This window comes from Lipomyces doorenjongii (assembly GCF_038497915.1).
Source record: "Lipomyces doorenjongii strain NRRL Y-27504 unplaced genomic scaffold V1508scaffold_7, whole genome shotgun sequence".
NCBI classification, from domain to species: Eukaryota; Fungi; Ascomycota; class Lipomycetes; order Lipomycetales; family Lipomycetaceae; genus Lipomyces; species Lipomyces doorenjongii.
This window is the reverse complement of record NW_027118074.1, coordinates 339306-363956: the sequence shown is the minus strand read 5'-3', so window position 1 is coordinate 363956 and position 24651 is coordinate 339306. Positions and strand designations below refer to the sequence as shown.

The following is a 24651-nucleotide window of genomic DNA, read 5'->3' as shown; positions in this document are numbered from 1 at the left end:
AGATCCTTCCCAACCAGGTAAAACGTATACGAACTGCATATCAAAGTTACAGGCAGCTAGAACGTTTTGTGAGAGTGTTCCTTTTCGATTCCGATATCGAGCTTGCTCTGTAGTTAATACGTAAGCTGCTATATGTGTCCCATCCAAGGCTCCAATACAATCATTAAAATAAGGAGCGTATTTAGGATTATCTACGATTCGTGGGGAGGGAGGAGTATCGATTGTTGGGAGGGTAACAGCATGAGCATATAGTATAAGAAGTGCATCTAAGACTTCATGAAAGGAACTATAATAAGGACGCTATTAGTAGAAGAGTATAAGTTATATAAAGAGAAGAATAGAATGCACCGAGAAATAGTATATCTGCCCCTTGAAAATCTTTCACTTGCATCTCGATTGGAAGCCCCTCGTGATGATATATAGATAAATATCACCAGTTTCTCTTCAATTGATACCTGCGTTCCATAGCCTCTTCTTCGCCGATTATGGATGATATTATCGCCCTTCAGATCCGTATTTGCAAGTAACCAGTCACGAAGAGTATAAAAAGTAGCTAGTTGCATTCGTAACACATGGTGCACTCTTTCAGGGTGGGCTGAATCTAACAACTCCTTGATGTAGTCCTGCCCTGGCTGGCCTGTTTGTATACGCCGACGTTTCTTATGCCTTGAATAGGCTAGGATGAATAATAAATCCTCCAATGCATCAAGATCCATGGAATAGAAGGCGTTGGAGGATAGTGGTGTTGACGTGGAGTGATGGAGCTGCAGAAGTTGTGGAATGGGTTGAGTCTAACTGCTTTTAGCGATAAACGGGATGAAAAATAGGTCTTGACCACTTTTTCCAGTTTGTATGGGAAAATGAACCCTTGCGATAATGCGCTTTTTTGGGGCTGAATTAGGACTAGTGATAAAGTGGTACTTTTTTCAAGGGTGCACCATTCAAAAAAGTGTTTCTTCCCAATTCGGTTGTGACTAACTAGATTGAGCAAAAAATTGGTGTGAAAAGTGGCACTTTTTTGAATGGTGCAGGGCCTAAGTAGCACTCAATAAATCAAAGGGGCGGAGGATAGTGGTGCAGAAAATATCTGTTGATAAGCTTTTTAACACGGTTACGCTAGTACGGAACAGGATTAGCATTGAACTCAAGGTTGCAAGTCACTGTGAGCCATCCGTCTAAGGCACTGCTGACGCTTAGATGGGCTGCGGCAATGAAGAACTCCAAACTCCCAACCGCAAATTTTTTTGGCGGTGGGCTCTAAAGCAGCTGCGCTTGTGGTCGCCCTCCTCTTAAGTTTCCTTTCTTCTTTTCTTTTACTTGGTAAAGTCCCTCACTTTATCCCGCTCCTAAGTTGACTTCTCATCGTTATCGCACGACAGGTCATTCGCGACGTCTACATCCTCTACAACGTTCTACGATTTGATAATATGGTTTCTGTCGACGAGTCGCATCTCTATGAGGACTACCACACCGCCTTAAACGCACTCCAGCAGTATAAGGAGCGCGATGGTCTGGACGTTAGTTCGCTCATGAACTCCAAGCTTCATGGTGGATTGACGTACAATGATTTCCTTCTACTTCCTGGAAAGATTTGTATGTTGTGCCCTGACCTGAGACTTTTAGTCTCTATGTTCGCTTGCTGACACGGATTAAAGATTTTCCCTCCAGCGAGGTTGGTCTGGAGACGAAGATCACGAAGAAGATCACTTTGAAGACTCCATTTGTCTCGTCCCCTATGGACACTGTCACCGAGACTGATATGGCTATCTACATGGCTGTATGTATCCTTTGACTCGTCGATGTCCTGGTTCAAGTGGCTAAGTGGTTGTGCAGCTTCTCGGAGGAGTTGGTATCATCCACCACAACTGCTCTGCGGAGGAGCAGGCTGAGATGGTCCGCAAAGTCAAGAAGTACGAGAATGGCTTCATTTCTGATCCCGTAGTCCTTTCCCCATCCAACACTATTTCGGAGGTCAAGGCTTTGAAGGAGAAGCTTGGTTTCGCCGGCTTCCCCGTCACTGGTACGTGTTATTTTTCTGATTTTATATCTTTAGACGCACATATGATGTTTCAACTTTTTAAATAACTTTCGTTCTACCGTATTTAGACTGTAACCGGTCATGAGGAGATCTGTTTTGTTGCTGATGTCACATCAATGAATCTTATATTGAGTCAATAAGTGTATCACGTGTACTGACTTCATCATCGATAGAGAACGGAAAAGTTCCCGGAAAGCTTCTTGGTATCGTTACATCTCGTGATATTCAGTTCTTGGATCAGGATGACCTACTTGTCTCCCAAGTCATGACCACCGATCTCGTCACTGGCCCGGAGGGTATTGACTTGCCTCACGCTAACGAGCTCCTTCGCCGATCTAAGAAGGGCAAGCTTCCTATTGTTGACAAGGATGGCAATCTTACTGCCCTGTTGTCTCGCACTGATCTGAAGAAGAATCTTCACTATCCTTTAGCTAGCAAGCTCCCCGATTCGAAGCAACTGCTCTGCGGCGCTGCTATTGGTACCCGACCTGACGACAAGGAAAGATTGCGAAAGCTCGCCGCTGCTGGTCTCGATATTGTTGTCTTGGACTCTAGCCAGGGTAACTCTATTTATCAGATCGAAATGATCAAATGGATTAAGGAGGAGTTTCCCTGTCTCGAGGTCATTGCCGGCAATGTAGTCACGCGTGAGCAAGCTGCCAGCTTGATAGCTGCTGGTGCCGATGGTCTCAGAATCGGTATGGGCAGCGGCAGTATCTGCATTACTCAGGAGGTTATGGCAGTCGGTCGTCCACAAGGTACTGCTGTTCGCGCAGTCTCCGAGTTTGCTGCTCGATTCGGTGTCCCGACAATGGCTGATGGAGGTATCCAGAATGTCGGCCACATGACCAAGGCTCTTGCCCTTGGTGCGTCGGCCGTCATGATGGGTGGCTTGTTGGCTGGTACCAGCGAGTCTCCTGGTCAGTATTTCTACAGAGATGGTCAGCGATTGAAGACGTACAGAGGTATGGGCTCGCTGGATGCTATGGAGAAGCAGTCCACCAACGACAACGCTGCCACTGCTCGGTACTTCTCCGAAGATGACAAGGTGCTTGTTGCTCAGGGTGTCAGTGGTAGTGTCATCGACAGAGGTTCCATCACCAAGTTCGTCCCGTACTTGATTGCTGGCCTTCAGCATGGTCTTCAGGATATTGGAGTACACAGCTTGACTGAGCTGCATCAGAAGGTTGACAATGGCGATGTGAGATTTGAATTGAGAACGGCGTCGGCGCAGGTTGAGGGTGGTGTTCATGGCTTGTATTCTTATGAAAAGAGATTGTATAACTGAAGAAATGGTTAGTCAAAAAAGTAATTGCACTTAGGGACGTGGTTCATGTTTTCTGTTGTTTGTCATTTCAGGTAGCTTTTATTTAATGGGAGTCAAAAATGGTTGTGGGCTTGAGCTAGAATAGAAGGACTGTTCGGTTCTATATTTTGGTATAATAAACAGTTATAGGTCCTTGTGTTGGTCTTACATAAGTAGGCATCTCAATACTGCAACAGAAGACATCGATTAGTCCGCCTCTATGACAAGACTGCTGGTCGTGAGAGCATTGAACATAAGACTCCACAATTCTATGGTTTTGCCGTATGTTAAAACTAATTAACGCTTATTTTCAAATTTTTATTATTCCATAAACATAAAACGATGACTTTTCCGCTTATAATACACACAGCGCCTATGCATCATACTATATTTATTTAATCTTCGTCTTGGGCACCAGCGAAAACCTCACCAGCAATTCGATCCAAATCCCGCTGACCGGTCTCGGAGATTTTCCGGCCATTCTTTCCTTCCTCCAAAACACCAATCTTTTCCAAAGCCTGAAGAACCTTTCTGTTGACGGAACCGGAGGCGTCACGGTGGTGCGAAGGTCTATAATTTGTCAATATTCCCTCGAAAACAGTAGTCGTACATCCTCATCTAGTTACTGACCTAGAGCCGCGATTGATAGTGCCGCCGTACAACTTGTTCAATTTGCCAGTACCAACGGATTTGCGCAGGTAGATGTGTCGGGCAACGGAAGCGGCACGCTGTTGGACTATTAGCCTCGAGCTACGCGATAATATTGCGTTTTCCAAAACATACCATGTAGAACCACTTATCAGAGTCTTGAGGAGGAAGCCTGTTAGATACCGAGTTAGATCTCAACTACTTTGTTCCTAAGCAATGTGTAAATATAGGGCACCATACTCATTGCCAGAGCTAGTCTTGACCAACTCAACATAACCAGGGACCTCCAGCTTGCCTATTTTCGAATCCATTAGAATTTCTTCCATTCCGAAATATACTTCTTTATGCTGAACCTCGAAAGGTGCATACCCTGACGCTGGAGAAACTGGGCGTAGGCGACAATGAAGTCCTGGGCGCGAACGTCTCTATAATCCGGTATTAATCTCTGAGAATCCACCGCCAATAACATAATAAAATAACGTACCGAACGGAAACACCAGGCATGATTATAGATAGATATTAATGTCGTGATGTTGGTGAACACAGAACGTATAGATCAGAAGACGACACACTGGTACATTCGCTAATTTCGAGGGGACTACTCATTGTGTGGTGTGCGGTGCGGCAAGTTAGGGCTACTCTTCAGAAGCAGTCACAAGCCAACGCGTCACTTAGGGCTGCCACCGCCACACTTTCATGAAGGTTCAAGGGCCAGTGCCACACGGGCGAGGAGCATTATGACATTAACCCTAAACCGTTGTGAGCTATAATTGAGATATTACGCTTATGTCTATAATTTATAAATACACAGATATTTTAAGTAGGGTGTCAATACTACGTTACGAAATGATTCAAGCACAATAACGGGCCCACGACTTTAACATTATGTAGTGCTAGATTCCGCTTTTGAATGAGAACCGATGCATAGCGGTCGGAAACTACCGCGGCGACAGCCCACCCTAACTTGTTCAACTGGCCAACAGGAACGTTCTTGAATGTCGCTTATCCCGTTGATGTCGTCATCGTGCGGAAGAGCAGCATCTATGACTGGGACGAGAGCAAAGACAGGATAGCAATGGTCAAGGATGATAATGGTTGTACAATTGGAGAACTTAGTCGTGTCCCAAGAGTTTGCAATTGGATATAAATTATGATAGGAAGGCTATACCATACAAAAAATTGGTACAGATGATTTTCTGTGATTGATGCGCGTCACTTACGGTATAATTGAAACACATCCTTCTTTCAAAATGCTCGTTAGAAATACGTTTAGCATTTTTTTGATAAAGTTGGTCGGTCTGTGATCTGTGAACAATACCTAAGCGCGAAGTTAATCAACAGCTGACATGTAATTGGGCATATTTGCAAATAGATTTCCTACTTTCTCGCTGTCTATATTAAGGCTTTGGCATATTATGTGACACGGACAGAATTAGAGTTTGACAAACGCTGACCAAATCACAAAGTTCTACACGTTCCACGACATGCCATCCTCGCCTGCGGCCATCGTCATCGCCGAATTCCTAACAACGTAGCGTACGTTCGTTGATCTTCTGCAATTGTCGCCCCCAACACCAAAATCAACCGCACTTACAATGGCTGCATCTGATCAGGTTCCCTCGTACACTACGGCTCCGCCTTCCTATCATACCGCTGATGCTCCAAGCAGGGGATCTCCAAGTGCTCCTCTCCTTGAACCCCATGGGTCTCCATCACGGGCAGACGCTGCTCGCGGTGCTCCCGACAGCGATCTTCCAGATGATTTCAAGTATTCAACTTCAGTAGCTGCTTGCTCTGTTTCCATACGCAATGCTTTTGTTCGAAAGGTTTACACGATCCTCACCTTGCAGCTCCTTTCTACGGGGGGCTTGTCGGTCCTTTTCATGTTTAACCGTGCCATCAGATATTGGGTTGACACCCACCCGTCGATGATGTGGGTGTCGCTCATCGGATCTATCGTTCTTTTGTTGCTCACGTTCTGGAAGCGAAAGAGTTATCCAGTAAATCTTTTCTTTTTGGGTGGATTCACCCTTTTGGAGGGTTATTCTGTGGCAACTATTACGACATTCTATAATACGCGAATAGTGGTGGAAGCGCTCCTGATCACGCTCTTGGTCTTTGTCGGACTGACAGTGTTCGCGATGCAAACTAAATACGATTTTATCGGCTGGATGCCTTACCTCGGCGCTGCCCTTTGGGTCCTCATCGGTTTCGGGTTCATTGCCATGTTTTTCCCATACAACAGCACTAGTGAGCTCTTGTTCGGTGGTCTGGGAGCCCTTGTCTTTTGCGGCTATGTCCTTGTAGATACTCAGTTGATCATGAAGCACTTCCATCCTGAAGAGGAAATTGCCGCTAGCGTCACCTTGTACCTTGACTTCATCAACTTGTTCCTGTACATCCTCAGAATCTTGAATGCTACTCAGAACAATCAGAACTAGATGCATTATTTGAGTAGGCTAAGTATAATGCGTGACGGATGAAAATGGTTGTTGAATCAAAGGATTTTTTTTCCAATTCGTGACAAGGTTCCAATAAAATGTGGATTCAATTAGTAACACTTTTTAGCCTTGACGAACGCTAATGAGATCGAGTGCCCGATTTTTAGATGGTTTTAGGTTGTTTCGGTATTATCAGGACTGTGGTATATTATTTGATGATGGAAGTATGGTATAACTGTTTTCTTGGGTTTTCATTTGAGGATAATGGAGTTTTCGTTCGTTTATTCGATTGTAGGAATAATTTTAACAACAATTTATTCATTCACCGATTATTTTATGTATACATGGGAGAGCAGTAATAGCTGACTTCTTCAGTCGTCCTACTGATGGCTGCTAGATCAGTCGTCATCCAATAATCTGTATAATTCACTTAAATCGAGTTATACAGATGCAATCCATATTTAGGATACTTGTGGATATGGTGGCTGACTGATAAGCTTAGGCTAAAGCGGTGCTACAGGACAAGGAATCGTTGTTTTTAGCAATTAGCAGCTTGCAATCCAGAGTCAAGCAAATATGATTCCATAAATATACGAAAAAAGTGTTTTGGAAAATTACGCCTATCTGAGCCAATGAATACATTATCTATCCTGTTCGACTTCGTGTCAAAGACTTCACCCAATCTTTGCAATAATGAATGTCTGGCGCTACTCAACTGGTGCCTCGAATATCGTTTACCGCCGTCACAGCCTATCCGCGTCGAGGGTAAGATAGCGGTAGCTGGACACTACGCGGCTGCGACGCGCGATCGTTGTTTGTCACATTTGGTCGGCAATTTTTGCCATGCAAGTCCAGCACGATTGCACCGCTGGAGGCTGTTCTGCGTTAGGTTCTGATATTCATAGCCACCGCAATAGAACTTTTCATTTAACCGAGCGTAATCAAGAGAATAATAATAATCATTTCAAAACAGCATTATTTGAAAGAAATATCAAACTAATCGCACAAAAAAAATAGAATATTGAGAGCGGTGAGGTTCGAACTCACGCCTCTTTCGAGACCAGCAATTCAAGCTCCAACGGTAGTTGACGAACCTGAAGCGGGCGCCTTGGACCACTCGGCCACACTCCCATTACACACTAATAATATAAAAATGTTAGTAAACTCCATTAATATTGGGTTAGGGTTGTTTTCGAAAAGGCGGCCCGAATTGATCGCGTTCACTATATCAATAGTCCTTCAAATCTCCTGTTCAAATCTCCTAGTTCGCCAATCCTCTCAGTCCAAGCTTGCGCTTTGTAGACTTCAAGTTGAAGTAGCGAGTTCGCCCTTGGCAATGGGCGGGTCGATCTTGTTTTTTAGAGTCAGTGGCTGTTTTATTCGTGAGGCTTGTTTTTCGGGGCTTTCTTTTGTTCTTTGGTTTTTCTGGCCCTCAGCTGGGCTCTCGTTCCTGATGCCGCCATCGTAATTTTCATTCTCTTCCGTGTCCTTGTTGTCTACTTTTCTCTTGTTGCAATATTTTGTCCGTTTCGTCCTCTTTGTTTGTGCCAGACAACCGTAAAAAACTCCTGGAAATTAGCTTGCAATCATAAGGTAACACGCAACCAGGAGCACTAGAGCTAACTGTCATTTGGCGGTGCTTGTAAATAGCGTGAGAGCGCGTGTCTCGTGGCCAATGAGATTCAAGTGTCCCACAGTCGGGCGGCGCTGTGGGGAAAACGCGGGGAAGCAACCGTACCTTGGCCGTCGATCCCATGATGCGGACTCAGTCAGTTACACGAATACCACGGCTGCAAGAAGCCAATTCCTGCGCCTCTTAATATTTGATCTAGGTGATACCCAGCTTGAAGATTGAATATGTTCAATACTTGCGCTTGCTAGTCATGTCTCTTGGTACCATATCAGTCCTTTTGTCTCTTTTTTCTGATCGTCACTTGTCATCTTGAATTGGCTATTGTTTACTGCTACTGCATACTTGATCACCGCCATCTACACGACATATCACTGAATAGGCCTTGCTATTGACTTGTCCTTACTAGCAGCCGCGACTTTCGCGATACGTCATGTCTTCTGATTCTTATCAACCGACATCAGTCCTCCATGGCGCATGCGAAGTATCGCGTCCAAAGTTTTATCTAGGCAATGATATTATCGAGATTGAGCAACCATCCACTCCGTCCTCGGTACATGTTTACCGTCCGCTCCGCGACCGAGATCCAATCGTCGTAACTGATCGATCGCTAAATCTTCCCAATGCGCACTGCCGACGAGCGTCCTGGCATGCGTTGAAAGACGAATCTTTAGAAGATGACGACATAGTGGATGCAGACAGTGACTTGGGCCATTACCATCCTACCGTCGTTGTTAAGTCGTACTCAGCGACAGCTATCTTGGAGACACCAAACTCTTCTCTATTTGGTACTACCGCACTTCTTTCAGTAACGTCTCCGCAGAAGAAACAGCAAGCCGTGTCGGCACATATAGAAGATATCTCTGATATCGTGCTTCCGTTCGCAAATCAAGGAGATACAGAAAGGACAGACAAGGAATCATCGTTTTGCTGGAGAAACGAAGTTCGCAAATGCATTTCGAGAAGGAAACTGCGAGAGAGTCTAGACAGATTGGTCAGTGAGCAGTTCGGCACCAATAGGTCCTGACCATTTATTCTAAATGCCAATATATAACTGATTGACGATTGGTGGCATCAGATAATCAAGTACAGATTTTATGGGAGTCGTTTCCATGGTGTTTATATTCATATTTGATTTAATTCAAGTTTTCGGTTTATTGAATTGGCTTCTGGAGTTCAGGGTGATTCCATATCAATGGCGCTAGGTGTGTTATTTGCTTTTCTTACATGGCTATTACGTCTTAGTTGTGTTGCCTTGATATTGCGCCTTACGCAATTACTTTGCTGCATATCGATTGGAAGTGGAAGTTTCTTATACGTTCATAAAGTAGGTACTATGATGATCCCAAGCCCTAAATTTTATTCTATTTAAATCTTGGCTATGATACAAAACCTATACAAGCCGCAAAGTAGGAAATATTACTAAACATAAAACCATATAACACAAGCCATAGTTATCAAACTTTTTTGTCAATGTTCACCAAGGTCTTAATATCACTTAACACCGATATTATCCAATCTTATCCTACGAATTCCTCTGCACATCAATCGCTCAACGACCACCACGACCACGACTGGGGAAACCGCCCCGCCCACCACCACGACCTCCTCCAAAGCCACCACGACCTCCACCAAAACCACCTCGACCTCCAGATCCACCGCCGCGTGAAAAACCGCCACGACCGCCTCTGGTACTTCCTCTCGATGGGCCACCTCGACCGCCTCTGGAGCCGCCACGGCCACGGGCAGCAACTGGACCACCACGACCGCCCCTAGCCCTTGGTTGCTTTGGACCTGGCGGGCCCTTAGGTCTGGGGAGAAATCTATGCAAAATTAGTATCTGTCCTTCTTTCTCCAATATTGAAAGTTCTTACCGTTCCAAAGGTAGCAATTTATCGGGTCCAATGTAAAATTTATCACCGGGCTTGAACGATGTGGCCACTATTCCCTCCTGTGGCTTTATAGTGAAAAACACCTCATTAATAGGCCCAAGAATTTCGTCAACCTTGCCGATGGCGGTCTTATTCTCTAAATATATAGGCGCATTGAAGTAAGGGATCTTGGTATTAATAGACAGGCACATAATTTCTCCTTCGCATGCATGCATAAACGTTCCCATTTCTGATTTGAATAATGTAAGCACAGTGCGCTACTTCACCAAATGTCAAATACAAGACAAAAACAGGTTTAACATACCTAGTACAGTGTCTGGCGGCCCGATTGGAAGCGGCGGCCCCGTCCTGCCTCCTGATTAAACATCTATTAGCACCGACCTACTCTTACAGTATACCCCACAAAATACAGAAATATGAATAAAGAAACATGAACCCAACTTGAGCCAGTGTATAATCGCGCTCCCAGTCGTTATTAGAGAGGGAGCCTCTTTAAAAAATTCTTACCTCTATATCCACCGCGACCACCTCCACCTCCACGTCCTCTGTTCATTTTCAAATGTAGAATATTCAATCAATATTAAACAAGGATCTACAGTGACCCTTATCTTCAATATGTCCCAGACCTTCTTGTCCGATCTAAAATGCCGACAGTTTTTTAGTGTGCTGGAGCTGACGCTTTGGGTTTCAATTTTTCTGCGCCGACAGCGACGATGGAGTTAATCATTGAAGCCCTAACCCAAACACAAATTTGCTCTACAAAGGCTTGCTTTAAATTGAGCAGCACGGGAACTTTGAATATTATAGAGGCCGGGTGCTGATATCATTCGATCAAAAGATCCCCCAAACACCAAATTCAAGCCTACATAATGGCGGCGACAAGCTCCCCCACGGTTGCGGAGATCTACAGCTCCAAATTTTTTGACCTCGCTGCTACGAATTGGTCATCGGATCAAGAACAGCCAGGCGGGCGCTCCGACGCCGTTATTTCAGGATTATTCGTTCAGCTGGAGAAGGAAGGATTTAACGGGCACAGTCTATTAATTCTGGATCATCTACTGTATCTGGAAAAGTGAGTTGGTCTAGGATCATCTGTTATTATTTGGATTGACGATGGTGGCTAATGAAATATTTTCCCCAGGTTCCTTTGGCCAAGGTGGACATACGACGCAAAAGATGACCATACGATATTAGTGGCGATTGCTGCCGTAGTGAAGCAGCGGGAGAATACTTTGGATTGGAATCTATTCGCCAAGGACGAGGAACTATTTAGTAATTTCTTCCAACGCGTGCTCACCATCTCGTCAACAGACTCTACTCCGTTACAAACACGCACATATCTAATATCCTTTATCGATGCTGCATTTCAGTCCCTTGACTCTTCATTGATTCGCCATGAGTGCGCACCATTGGTGTCCATATCGATTTGGAACTCCCTACATACCTCGTCAACACGCGACGCTCTTCTTAGTAACAGTACAGGATTGAAAAAGTCCTGGCGCGTGGCAACGAAGAAGTTTGACACGGCAGGTGACGTCCGAAAGGTTCGACTACGTCTCGAGCGAAGCTGGCTCTATTCCGTTGTGCTGGATTTACTGCGGCTCATTTATGTCCCTGGGAATGATACAAACTCGCCCGTCATTGCCTACACCGAACGTGTATTGGAACTGTTGATTGATATCATCTCGCAACTTCCTACTCGAAGATTCTCTAATACCTTGTTGAAGGACCTAAATTTAAGTGTTGCAATCAGATTATCACCGGCATATAAGAATGAGAAAAACATTCTCTTGCGGCAACTTCACGAGATTTTGGATCAGTATATGAACTTTCCAATCAATGATCTTACCGGAGTGTTGATTTCCAAGGAAGAGCTTCAGACACAAAACTCGAAGCAAGTACTGAGATTTCAAAAGATTGCGTTAGATCACTTTAAAGAGAAATTACTCGTTTTGGCACTGGCAAATTACGGATCAGTTAGCAAGCGCGAAGACTTGCTCGAGAGTTTAGAGTCTTTGACAGATGACGACTTGAAAAGCTTATGCGAGCATCTCGGTGTGGCGACAGATTATTTGGTTCCTGGAATTGCGACTGATAGGCAGTTCAAGATTGAACTTCTTGCGTATAAATTTGTGAGGCGGCCGGGTTTGGAAGAGAAGTGCGAAGCACTCTATTCACTGCCCACAGAAGTGCGTATAATGCTTTCCCGTTAGCCTCCCCACTTTTGTAGCTAACATCGCCTAGAAATCATTGTCCAGCAGTATTCTGCGGCAAACCTCGACCTTTGACGCACTCAAGCCGCTCCCAATACCTCGATTTAACCTGCAATATCTATCAACCAGTGATTTCCTTTACCGCGCTTTTGAACTTTATCGTCTGGAGTCTTTCTTCGAAATTAAATGCGATATAGAGTCAATAATTGAACGGCTCAAGCTTCATTCCTCATCTCGTGAGCTCAAGCTGGCCGGCTTTAGTCGTATGGCGCAGAGAATCTCGAGACCGGCAATTTTAGAGACCGCACCTGCAAAAGTTGGAGAGTCACATCCAGCATATGTTCGTGCTGAGTTGTATTTGGAGTTAGACAGAGTAAAGGAGGATATTCAGAAAGAATGGGAAGTCCTGAGGCCAGGGGAAGTTGTCTTTCTCTTGGCGTTACAAGCGCCAAATACTAATGCAACGAACGAATTGGAGAAGATCGGTGTTAAATACATTCGGGCCGCTGAAGTCGCAGGCATTTACGATCATAACAACAATCCGATTCATTTTTCAGGTGTTCAACTGCGCAACAGCCAGAAACCTCTTTACGGCAGGTTAGCTCGGCGGCGCCGATTACATGTCATGATCGATCCAGTTACATACTCTCGCGACAATGAAAAAGTCTATGATAGTATCAACTTCGTCTTCCGCCGTCGCGTGCGCGAAAACAATTTCAAGTCGATTTTGGACAGCGTTAAGGACTTAGCACAGACCGATATTACGCTTCCAGATTGGTTAGTGGATGTGTTCCTGGGATATGGAGATCCTGCTTCTGCGTCATACGAGAATTTGCCGAAGAGACCAGAAACGATCGATCTAAATGATACATTCCTTAACTGGGGGCACTTGATCTCCAGTTTCGACAAGGAAGTTGTCTCAGCTGAAGGGACCTTAGACGCTGCACTTCCGCCGTACGTACTAAGGGAAACGACTAAGAATGTTCCGCCCGAAGTACCGAAGAAGACCAGGGGCCGCAAGAAGAAGGTTGAAGAAAATTCAGCCGAAACGAAAGAAGTACAGGTCATAGAAGTATCGACGTATCATGTTCCCAACATGGGACCGTATTTTGTGGACTCTCGCAAAAGGAATACGATCCCATACACTCCAGCGCAGGTCAAGGCCATATATTCCGGGACCAACCCTGGTCTGACTGTCATAGTTGGACCTCCCGGTACGGGGAAGACTGACGTTGCAGCACAGATCATTAGCAATATCTATCACAACAACCCGAAACAGCGGACGCTTGTCGTCACCCACAGTAACCAGGCACTAAACCGATTATTTGAGAAGATTATTGCGCTCGATATAGATGAGAGACATTTGCTACGACTAGGACATGGGGAGGACGATCTACGGACAGAGACATCTTATTCAAGGTACGGACGAGTGGATAATGTACTGGATCGACGCGAGGCTTTGCTCAAAGACGTGACACGACTATCGGATTCCGTTGGTGGACAGGGCCCTCATGGAGAGTCGTGTGAAGCTGCTGGATATTTTTACAAGGTGTTTGTACTTCCGACGTGGCAAAAGTTCAAGTCGAGGAACTACTTTGCAGATGTATCGTCATTGAGCCGCGAATTCCCCTTCCAAGCGTACTTTGCCAATGCACCACAACCTCTCTTCAATCCACAAATTCATTCCTTGGAAGAAGCAATGGAGATTGCAGATGGATGCTTCCGACATTTAGAAAAAATCTTCACGGAATTAGAAGATATTCGGCCGTTCGAACTTTTACGAACGGCGAAGGACAGGGCCAACTATTTGTTAACTCGAGAGGCCAGGATTATTGCGTTGACGTCGACGCATGCTGCAATGCGAGTAAGTGATTTCTTTACCTTCAGAAAGTGTTTTCAAAGTGGAATCTAACTTTTTCAGCGCCGTGAGATTATCTCGCTTGGATTCCGCTATGAGAACGTGATTGTCGAGGAGGCTGCTCAGTTAACAGAAGTCGACAGCTTTATTCCACTTGCACTTCAGTCTACCGCGTCTGGGGAGAATGCTCTTGAGCGTGTTGTCCTAATTGGTGATCACTTTCAGAATGCGCCAATTATTCAGAACCCAGCATTCCGATATTACGCCAATATGGAGCAGAGCCTCTTCTCGCGACTACTTCGTCTTAATGTTCCCAGCGTCACCCTTGACGCTCAAGGTCGTGCCCGTCCTGAGATTGCGGAGCTGTATAGTTGGAGATACCAATCAGCTGGTAATGATGGCCTCACAAACTTGCCGATCTGCTACGAGAATGAGGAATACAAATTTGCGAACGCTGGTTTTAAGCACGTGTTCCAATTTATCAATGTGGACGATTATAACGGCTTTGGCGAAACAGAGCCTTCGCCTCATTTCATTCAAAATTTGGGTGAGGCGGAGTATGCCGTGGCAATTTATATGTATATGCGTCTGCTTGGGTACCCCGCAGATAAGATTAGTATTCTGACTCCGTACGTGGGCCAGAAAGTCCTAGTTCAAAACATCGTTACGGAGCGGTGCAAACGGAATCCAATATTCGGACTGCCAGCTACCGTTGCTACTGTGGATCAATATCAAGGTGAACAGAATGACTACATAATTATGTCGCTAGTGAGAACAAAACGAGTTGGATATCTACGTGACATTCGGAGGTTGACAGTCGCGATGTCCAGAGCGAGATTAGGGTTGTACGTACTTGGTCGCAGGTATCTTCTCGAGTCTAGCCTCGATATCAAGCCGTTCCTGGAGAAGATGGGTACAAATCGAAGTGAGGGAGACAAGCTCGAATTATCGATTGGTGAGATGTTCCCGTCAGCCCGAGCTAGCGGCGAGATTGAGGAGTCCAAAGTTGTAGTTATGGAAGGTGTGGAGCATCTGGGCAAGTTTGTGTACGAAATGACGACCAGAAAAGTGGAGAAGATGCGAGAAGAGGGCTCACTGCCTGCTCCGGCTACCTTATCTCAGATCGCGGCGGCAGATCAAGCAGAAGAGGAAGATATTGAAGATATGGATTTGGAGAACGAGGAAGAGGACATTGAGGAGGATGAGGATGACATGGATGAAGAATAGTGCACAAGATTGTAATATATGTGTATAGTGTAATAATATGTACAATAGAGACTGTAACGTGTATTTGCCGTTTTGTCAGATGAACTTTTGGTTGCACGACAGGTGTGTTCGGCGCCGCGCCGCACAGTGGTCGATCTCCTAGCTGCATCGAATGTTTTATAGCAGATAAATCAGCAGCATTAGGAATGCCAGTGCAGGTGAATATAAGGGGTCCACCTAATTCGGATTTTGTACTCGGATATCCGGGTATAGATGCCACGTGGGTAAGAGTTCTCTCCTATGTAGTATACCACTACTATGACGCTGACTTCGCAAGCCCCGCATAGCGGGAGTCGTCGAGATAAGGTCAGAGACTGCCGGCCAACCATTCAAGCTCAAATCGCTCAAACTGCAATTATACCGCACGGAAGAGATACAGTATACAAGTACGCTGCGAACGCAGAGGATCGAGCAGTCGTATTTGGTCGGGCAAGAACTAGTACTTTTCGAAGCACATGAGAAAGAACAAAAGCAATTTTACGCGGTCGACTTGCCATTTGTGTATTCGTTGCCGCTCTCTAGAGAATTTCCATTACCATCCAGTATGCAGATCGCGAAACAGGCGAAGATTACGTACAGGTTAGATGCGCTGCTCAAAGAATTTGAAAATCAGTCCAAATATGAGACCTCTGCGTACTGCCCGATCACGATAGTACGATACGACAACATTCGAGTTTTCCAACAATATTTGCAAGGTAATTCGCTGATGAAAGAGTCGGATGATAAAGTGGTCTACGTTACACTACAGGTAGACTACACCTCGTTTGGCCCTGGAGATGTAATTCGTCTCGTCGCCGGTATAACTCCAAATCCCGATTGGACACATAGGTCCAGCAAGGTCAAGCTACAACAGATCACAATTAAACTGGAGGAGGAAATGAGATTTAACACCACAAGTGATGGTACTATATCGAAACTGACTACAGTGCGAAGTCATAGGGTGCCCCTGAACAGTGCCAAGATGGGCCCCAATGGACAGTATCATGAGATCACGTTCTCGGTGCCGATGACGGACCGTTCTACGAGGGAAAGCTCCTACGTTCCTGACAACGATGACGGGATTCCGAATTCGACCATCTCATCCTTTTCGACGGTTTCTTCATTGCTCGTTGTAAATTATTACATATCATTGGCAGCCAAGATGTCCGGATGCAAGGACGTTGAACTACGCATGCCAGTAGCGATTACGCCATTCAACAAGGACATATGTGCATCACTCGCGGCGCCTATTAACAGTGGAATCGAAGCCGCAAGGACAGTCACTCAACAGAAACCTCAAGGTACCTTTATTTTGGCCAACGATCGGTCTGCGCTTCAGTCACTGGGATTCCTGAAGTTGAGCAACGGATATCAACGAATCCAAATCGAATAGAAAATTATATGATGGCAGAGCATAAGTACATACATGATTGTGGTGTGAGCATTCGGATATTGATGCGAAATTGTATCTATTAGGGTTTGGCTTGTTATAGTTTTGGTAGGAGTTTTGACTTGGAAGTATGTTGATATAGTTAGTAGATAAATGTATTTTAATGACACTATAGTCTCAAGGTTGACAATACGTTATGAATGGCATAATATTTATCCACACGATAGTCCTTGACATCTATATTACAAATATCATAACATATCACAATGGGACACGCAATCTTCCTAATACATGGCCAGCATGTGAAGTTCAATCTATCTCCAAGTACCAGCGACTTGCTCACCAGCGCCCATAGCCACAAATTCCATAGCCTTCTCTCCACCGCTGCTGAATTCACCTCTCTCTAGCACCCCTGCGAAACATTCCCAAGGGTCCCTACCTCCACCCCAGACTAGCACTTCATTCTTGAACCGCTCGCCGGCTTCACGTGAAACCGCACCTCCTTCCTTGCCGGAGTGAAATACTCTATCCCACACTAAGGACGCAATCGCTCTATCTAACAAATACGCGTAGTATACGGCGCCATAGCCGACTAAATGACCAAACATACCCTGCCACTTCGCGCCTTGGACAGCAGGGAAGAGTGAATATTGATGCTCAACGGCGTAGTAGATCGCGGATGAATCAACTGCGCCTAAAGAACCGGACGACGGAGTAATAGAATGCAGAGCTTGATCTAATAAGGACATTTCAATCTGAGTGTAAGTGTCATTGTATCTAAACGCGGCGCGCTGAGCCAAGCTCGCTTCAATTAGCTGCGGGGGTAACGGTCTGTCAGTTTCATAATGACGCGCAAATAGGGCAAGTACGTCGGGGTTCGACGCAAAATGTTCCATTAGAACCGAAGGCAGTTCGACAAAATCCGTTGCACATCTGGTACCAGAGATATTATGCATGGCCGTCCGTCCCAGCATGGAATGCATTGCATGGCCCATCTCATGAAACAGTGTCTCCACCTCGCCAAACGACAGTAATGTAGGACCGTGCTCGTTCTTAGACACGAAGTCACACACTAGGCCAATTGTTGGAACTTGATATACTTGACATCCCGTTACCAGCGTGGGTATATCCCCATTTCCTGGGTCAAGTCCGTCGTGAAACTCGTCGCTAAATATTTCTCGCGAACACCGAATTGTATAATGGGCGGGCGACCGCGGCTTTCCGTGACGCGCAAATAAATCACAGTACATAACACCCACTCGCTGCTCACCAAATGTACTCCCGCTATCAGACATTATGTCTAACTTGCGGACATCTTCGTGCCAGATTTCCCCAGGCGCTGTCTCCCTAGGAACGAATCTGATGCCATACAGCCTTGTAAACAATCGAGACAATCCTTGCATGACTACGCCGAGAGAGAAATACGAGTTCAAGAAATCATATGATTTAATTCTTGGTTTAGTCAAATCCGTATAATGAGACATATAATAATCTCGATCCCAGGCATTAAACTTGTCATTGCTCGGATCAGTTTTTTTCTTCAGGTTCTTCAGCAAATCGATTTCTTGCTGCGCACCAGGACGTGTCTTGAATGCCAAATGATCGAGGAAATTCTTGACAGCTTCTGGTGTTCGAGCCATTTTGTCGGCCAATTGATATTCCGCGTATGAACTTGATCCCATCATATTAGCGAGACGCATACGCGCCATGAGCAGGCTGTCTAAAATCTCCACTTGTCTTGCGTTTGAGCGCCGTCCTTCAATGTATAGTTGTTTTCGAACTTCTGAGGACTTCACACTCAAGGCAGCCATTCGAGCTATCGGTCCAGTTGTCGGCATGGTCACCCTCTGGACAGCTTCTAATGCATCTTTGGACGGTCCATCTGATCTTCGGCGTGCAGACGATGGTGACCGCTTAAGATACTGGAAAACTGACGAATCATTCTTAGCTGCTGCTGCACGTCGTAGCTCAGAGACAGCCATCGGGTCAAGACCGTATAAATCTTTTATATCAATTTCCACACTATTGTGCTCTGGAGCGATGCCAGTCATGAAGTCTCTGGATAAAGAGGATATATTATGTTGAAGACTCATTACCTCATCTCGCACGGTCTTGTCCAGCCCGGCTCCTGATTTCTCAAAATCGTATAACAGTAGCTGTGCAACGATATTCTCCTCCTTGGACAACGACGACGCGACAGACGGCGTGTCCATTACTTGTCTCAAAACATCGTAGAGTTCACTGCTTGAGTTCAATTCGATCATGTAGCTCATCATATAGCTATGTGCGTATTCCGCAGCTGCAATGTATTCCGGATCAGGATGCACCGTGCGAATAAATTCTGCGAGATCGATCACACGACATAGCATGTCCGACAGCCGATCGAAGAGACGTATTGCACCTCGAAGGCTCTGTTCCGAAGAGCCTTTAAGAGACAATATCCTGTTCGTGACTTTCCGTGCTGAAATGAGAGTGTCGCTCGCAAACTGGACAAGGCTTTTGGCCGATTGCAGCTTGGAATTCATAAGCAAGCCAGGTGATCCTGCAGTCGCACCACTCGGACTCAAAAACTCATGAGCGGATGCAGGCGTGTCGAAAATGGTACGAAGCAGCTTATCATCCGCTACGACAGATGCTCCTATCACAGTGGGGAATTCCGACAGCTGGGACGTTGGATCCAGACGTCGCGATTTCGATTCGTGTGTCGTGCTTGTAACCGTCCGTGCTTCCCTTCTAACCAAAATGGGAATGCTGTGTAAGAAACATGAACGACTTATAAAATGAGTTGGACTATTAATTCGCTCGGTTGCGAGTCGCGAGACCAGGCGACAATTTACCATTGGATCTACACATTGGTTAGCAATGATTTGGACCGCAATCCCATAGTAGAAGCTTGTACGAATAGGAAAATAGCACAATGATTCTCACATAACGTAACTCAATGTCTTGACGGTGAGCCAGATCCGAGCTGTGGTACAGCTATAACAAAAGTAGAGCTAACCGTATCGATGTCTAGATTGAGACAGTACAGAGTTCAGAACGCCAATGACAACCGCTCATCACAGTTGAGTTATCAAATAACTTGATAGTCCAACTTATCTCGAGAGAGTAGGACTAAAGCTATTCGAGACAATAACAGGACTAAATGACTCGTAATAATTGTCCGGCCGCACCTCGAAGTCGGAACCTCGGTGATCCCGCGGCTGAAGTCTGACCCAGGACAATCAATACACTGACCCGGAGTTTTTATTTGAGATGCACATTGGAAAGTTATCGCCAAAGTGCATTGATACTAGACGCGGCCATTTATTTATATATAGATATTGCATTATAGGTTAGTCAATCTACCATATATGCCGCTATATAGTATATAATGCCCGTTCCGAAATGTAGAAACCCATATGCCCCGCCTACCACAAACTTCACAGCATTTTAAAACCGACATCTCTAGATGTAACAAAAACACAAAAATTGAGAGAGTAGCTCTACTAAATACAAAAATGGCAATAGTAAACCAACAAAAATGCTTGCGCGTTCCTTCAAATATTCACCAGCATTATTGTTTTACTTAAAATAATATAGGGTAAGCACGTCATGCCGTAACTTTCATATATAATATGAAATGCTTGTATTAGTTCGTTCGTTTCAGTCGTTGAAATCGTTCAAGTTGATCGTTGCCCTTCGTTCTTGCCCTTCCTTCCCGAGTCTTACCGAGAAAACAGTATCGCATGTTGAGGTTGAATGCAATCAGTAAGTGGAGCAAGTAATCAAAAGGTATACATGTAATCCGTAATGAGTTATCCAATCCAAAATCCAACAATACCCAAAAAAATCAAATCCAAACTGCTCTGTGAATTCATAATTCGTCACATAGTAATGCCAAAATCTTAAGCCTGAGGGGCACGCAGAGAGTGTCCATACAATGTAGATGCAGAAGATATGTTGCCGTTCGACGTTGACGGGTAAAGCGCGTTTATTCGCGCCGTTGACCGAATGTCAGCAAATGACTTTGCACCACGGAGTAATCTGCTGTCGACATTGCTTCCTGCGTACTCCTCTGGAATTCCAATATTACGATTGGCGTACATGAGCATCGATTGTGAATGCGGCTGCGGCCGTCGCGACACCACAACTTCTCGCGTATCACCTTCTCCTCGGGAGAGGTGGACCAATCCCATAGTGTGTGCCAGCAAGTGCACGTTTCGTCTTTGCAATGGCGTTAGAGTGCCGCCAAACACTAACTCTTCTCTCGACACGTCATCTCTGAACAACAGAATCTCGGAATAAAAATTAAGCGTCTCAGGATCATTCAAATCCAGGTCAATTCTAGCATTGACCGACGTGGGCGATGTGTCTTCGCCGCCACTCGCACCATGGACCATTGTGACCTTGGGCAGCTGTGCATAACTGCTTCGATGTTGTTCTTCAAGCTGACCTCTTTTGCCACGTTTCTCTCGCTCAATTCGTTCGCGATCAGCAGCGGGTAGCATCTTCTTGTACTCCACTCGCAATTTACGGCCAGCAATGTCGTGTCCATTAAGCGCCTGAATGACAGATGCCGTATCCTCAGAAGTAGCAAAATTTGCAAATGCAAGACCCCTGAACACTCCATTGTCAAAATGATAGTTGAAAGCGTAAGGAAGCGTCAAACCAAGATTCAGCATTAGCTCCATGAGTTGCTCTTTTTTAACTGCAAAAGGGATGTTTTTGATCACAATTGCTGTCGGGATCAGCTCGTCCTCTTGCTCCTGCTGCTGGAGCTGTGGTACCTGCGGTCCTTGCTGCGAAGACGTTGAGCTGAACGACATCTGGGAGATCCGTGACTGCAGACGGTTTTGAGGCGAAGAAGAATATATGGTATTGCCGCTCTCGGAGATCACTGTTTCAGATTTGGACGGGGAATATCCACTTGATGAAGGTGATGTCGAGTAAGGCGCTGTATTCAAAAAAGGCATGCGTGGCTGCGGGAGGTATTCCTGCTGCTGGGGGTGTGTGTGGATCGGTTCGAACCACTGGCCATGTTAGCTCATCGGGTTAGCCGGGACACAGAATTCCCATAACACTCACAGATCGCGGTCTAGATGTCTGATTCATTGATTTCCAAACATACTCTGAAGATGCCTGATGATATAACTGATGATGCCCACGAGCCATACTGCTCGAATCGTAGCGAGAGCCGTCCAATCGCGAATCCAGGAACGTTCCGCTTCCGCCATCGAATGAGTCGAACTGTTGTGACTTCCGATGGTGAAGATGTGAATGCATTGGCAGCGGACCGTTAGCGATATTCAGCCCAGACATGCCATTCGACAGATTGCCGACATCAATCGCGGAGCCGTTCTGTGTCTGTGAATTGTTGAATGCTTCAAAATAACGAGATTGGGCCCGTCGGAGAGCTGGTGCCTGTCTGGCCGCAGATTGTTGATTCATGAGCTGTGAATGCTGATGCGTTGGAGACTGCGAATGACCCGATATCTGATCAGATTCGTACTGTGGTAAATATACGGAATGCCTCTGTTGAACCTGGGCCTGTGACGACTGAGTTGTCGCGTCCGCTCGAATGAGATCGGGAATCGCGATCCCACCAAACGTTAGTGACGTCGCGTTCGTCGACGACGTGGACGAAGATGCAGACGATGTCGAAGAAGTGGAAGTGACCGGGACTGAAGTGTCGCGCAAAAGATCTCGAAGCAGTGTGGTTGATTCCATAGCCTTTGCAAGCTTAAAGGCTTTGATTAACCCAGACGATTCCTCGATCGACAAAGAGTGCGGACAACGAGCGGCGTCAAGAAAATAACCAGAAATTTGAGATAATGGGCCGACTACATGCGCTGAAATGCAAATGCACAGTTCATAGCAGGGTTGTGGGCTAGAGGGAAAGCGAGAAGTGACAACGGCAGCACGAGAAAGAAAGGGGCCAAGCTGCAGGTACAAAGGTGCACGAAAGGCACGCCAGGGCTCTACGCACCTCGTGCCCACACGAAATTGCTCTGCCATTCTGTAGTGGTCACGTGCGGCTTGCGCTCACAACCCAGATATGGACAACTCCTCGTCCAGCTCCTTTTAAACAATCGCAGGACTGAATCGTAAGTCGAGAGTAACGATCGATGACAGGCGCCGGTAAAGCACTTGCGTGCTGTTGCCTCTTTTGTCGTGTTGTCACCAATTTCCACTGGTCACCGGCTATTTAATGGACCTTCAGCGCAGCGTAGTCGCAAAATTTACATGCCTTTGCTGATAAATTAGTAACATTACAAAGCGAAGATTAGTTTTCACGTTATTTCATCACGCTCGTACTCGACAGCAACCTCTCCGTATCTTCTATCATATTGTATTATCTGTTCTTGTACATCGCCCGTGGCAGAGTGTGCCATTGCCGAAGGGTTTGGTGTAAATACCCTAACCTAAAGAGGGCTATCCTTACGTCATACTGCGTCGGCATTTATTGTCTGTTAGTTTTTAGTTGAATGTATCTGACGTTTCTTTCGTGACATGCGCCCGGTATTATGTCCAGCAGCTGCAGAACCAACACCAATGCCTTCGTTCTGAGCAACCCGCCGGATACTTATTGTAAGCCATCGCGGGTGATGCGACCTGCCCTTGTCAATTGATAAATTTGCGCAGTTGGCATAAGTTCGACTGTCTATAATATAGTTTAAGGTCGAGCGAAGCACTATCACAGCGTATGGTTCAAAATATAAATATCCGCTTCGGTGACTGACAAGCGGTGTGTCATTGCAGGATAACGGCGTGCCAGCATCCGGTAATATCGCATACCCCGCGTTCCTCAATAAGGAATATGAGTGGTTAGCCTGAGCCTTAATGCATACTCACTGATGTCAGTTCTATGGCCACAGGAAATCGTTTATTATTTGCGAATAACTATAGGGACCCAGCTGTGACACGGCAGATTTAGTAGTTATTAATTAGATGGAGGGTAAGGGGGACCAGGAATCATTAATATTCCGACAAGCACACAGACGATATTGGAGACGTAGATCGTGTACATTGGTTAGCAGACTATTATATACTATTTCTATATTTAAGCACAAATTGCGACAAGCAAAAGATCATGACTGATTCAGGGGCGAGATCATTCACCATTTCGATTTGTCCCAAGGCTGCGGCAGTTCCACGCCAACAGGCTACGTCTTGCTGAAACACGATCACGAGGCTGGGATTGCCATGGGTCCCGCCGTTGTCCTTGGACCTAATTTTGTTGTCCAGAACCGAACAATCCGGGGAAACAGGACGAGGACGGCCACTCCAGTCGGGACGAAGACCAGAGCCAAGTTTGTTCATGATGGCACTTGGCCGGAGACAATTGAGAATCGACCAGGCACTTGCTTAGTGAGGTTCACCATTTTTCGTGCATAAGTGTGCGCGAGCGCCACGACTAAGTCTTTGAGCATCTGAACTCTAAAGGTGGCTTGAAATAGACGTCGCATTGAGCAGCTTACGGGCTCTCGGTCGCGCTCAGGCGTCTGCTCTTCATCTTCGAGCTGGAAGATAATCGAGCAGTTTTGACAGCGTAGTCCCCTGGTGTTGCTGAGGAGAAGCCAAAATGCAGTTCGATACGAAAGTTCGGATTGAACACGACCACAGCGCGTTCTCGAGCATGATGTCAAGACCGCCAGCTGTTCGCTGTTACAGGTATTTTATCGTGGGAATAGTTGGTGGCAAGTATGTGTCTGCGCTGCGGACACGTGTCCAGGAGCAACAGATTTAGATCTTGTCTACTCGAAAATTAGAGTTTGTCGAGCTACTTTGGAAAGTTTAGTTTGTCTTTCAGGCACTAAAGTCTGTTCGAAGTGCCATCGCACTGTCCAGCAAATAGAACGGCTAGACATCAACGGCACTTATGCTCCAATGAGAAATAAAAGTATTCGTCCATTGACTATAATGAATTACTGGCAGTAACAACTGCGTCATTTATACACTGTACAAGTAGGTGTTATAGAGTGCTCCTGGGTTTGTCTCGCTTGACGTA

General features: G+C 45.7%; 9 protein-coding genes and 1 non-coding gene across 10 annotated transcripts; 4 read left to right on the top strand and 6 right to left on the bottom strand.

Moving 5' to 3' along the window:
* Positions 1-195: 195 nt before the first annotated feature.
* Positions 196-1040, bottom strand: V1508DRAFT_265937 (uncharacterized protein). Its single transcript, XM_066936463.1, has one exon. It carries the CDS (start codon positions 714-716, stop codon positions 267-269), a length of 450 nt encoding a protein of 149 aa, XP_066797941.1. The 5' UTR covers positions 717-1040; the 3' UTR covers positions 196-266.
* Positions 1041-1065: 25 nt separating this feature from the next.
* V1508DRAFT_381835 (IMP dehydrogenase/GMP reductase) lies at positions 1066-3609 on the top strand. Its single transcript, XM_066937706.1, has 4 exons — positions 1066-1593; positions 1656-1777; positions 1834-2020; positions 2212-3609. The coding sequence occupies exons 1-4, from the start codon at positions 1428-1430 to the stop codon at positions 3324-3326; spliced, it is 1590 nt and encodes a 529-aa protein (XP_066797940.1). The 5' UTR covers positions 1066-1427; the 3' UTR covers positions 3327-3609.
* Positions 3610-3640: 31 nt separating this feature from the next.
* On the bottom strand, positions 3641-4642 carry V1508DRAFT_411675 (40S ribosomal protein eS19). The gene is made up of 6 exons (XM_066939503.1): positions 4477-4642; positions 4362-4417; positions 4233-4287; positions 4128-4164; positions 3975-4072; positions 3641-3914 (listed from the first exon to the last, which is right to left on the bottom strand). Exons 1-6 carry the CDS (start codon positions 4494-4496, stop codon positions 3740-3742), a joined length of 441 nt encoding a protein of 146 aa, XP_066797939.1. The 5' UTR covers positions 4497-4642; the 3' UTR covers positions 3641-3739.
* An 850-nt stretch (positions 4643-5492) lies between these two features.
* On the top strand, positions 5493-6813 carry V1508DRAFT_411671 (inhibitor of apoptosis-promoting Bax1-domain-containing protein). The gene has a single exon (XM_066939502.1). It carries the CDS (start codon positions 5588-5590, stop codon positions 6431-6433), a length of 846 nt encoding a protein of 281 aa, XP_066797938.1. The 5' UTR covers positions 5493-5587; the 3' UTR covers positions 6434-6813.
* A 642-nt stretch (positions 6814-7455) lies between these two features.
* V1508DRAFT_t13 lies at positions 7456-7564 on the bottom strand. Its single transcript has one exon. It is a non-coding gene; the product is annotated as a tRNA-Leu (tRNA).
* Positions 7565-9406: 1842 nt separating this feature from the next.
* V1508DRAFT_454084 (Gar1-domain-containing protein) lies at positions 9407-10692 on the bottom strand. The gene is made up of 4 exons (XM_066942566.1): positions 10463-10692; positions 10260-10310; positions 9938-10184; positions 9407-9886 (listed from the first exon to the last, which is right to left on the bottom strand). Exons 1-4 carry the CDS (start codon positions 10506-10508, stop codon positions 9616-9618), a joined length of 615 nt encoding a protein of 204 aa, XP_066797937.1. The 5' UTR covers positions 10509-10692; the 3' UTR covers positions 9407-9615.
* Positions 10693-10767: 75 nt separating this feature from the next.
* On the top strand, positions 10768-15418 carry V1508DRAFT_366027 (P-loop containing nucleoside triphosphate hydrolase protein). Its single transcript, XM_066937349.1, has 4 exons — positions 10768-11027; positions 11097-12144; positions 12200-14032; positions 14090-15418. Exons 1-4 carry the CDS (start codon positions 10825-10827, stop codon positions 15251-15253), a joined length of 4248 nt encoding a protein of 1415 aa, XP_066797936.1. The 5' UTR covers positions 10768-10824; the 3' UTR covers positions 15254-15418.
* V1508DRAFT_411661 (uncharacterized protein) lies at positions 15402-16941 on the top strand. Its single transcript, XM_066939501.1, has 2 exons — positions 15402-15516; positions 15570-16941. Exons 1-2 carry the CDS (start codon positions 15439-15441, stop codon positions 16662-16664), a joined length of 1173 nt encoding a protein of 390 aa, XP_066797935.1. The 5' UTR covers positions 15402-15438; the 3' UTR covers positions 16665-16941.
* V1508DRAFT_265577 (uncharacterized protein) lies at positions 16820-19670 on the bottom strand. The gene is made up of 2 exons (XM_066936462.1): positions 19590-19670; positions 16820-19506 (listed from the first exon to the last, which is right to left on the bottom strand). The coding sequence occupies exon 2, from the start codon at positions 19499-19501 to the stop codon at positions 16976-16978; it is 2526 nt and encodes an 841-aa protein (XP_066797934.1). The 5' UTR covers positions 19502-19506; positions 19590-19670; the 3' UTR covers positions 16820-16975.
* Positions 19671-20548: 878 nt separating this feature from the next.
* V1508DRAFT_395577 (uncharacterized protein) lies at positions 20549-22370 on the bottom strand (the record flags this gene model as incomplete). The annotated part of the gene is made up of 2 exons (XM_066938056.1): positions 20549-21673; positions 21729-22370. 2 exons carry the CDS (start codon positions 22368-22370, stop codon positions 20549-20551), a joined length of 1767 nt encoding a protein of 588 aa, XP_066797933.1.
* Positions 22371-24651: the final 2281 nt, after the last annotated feature.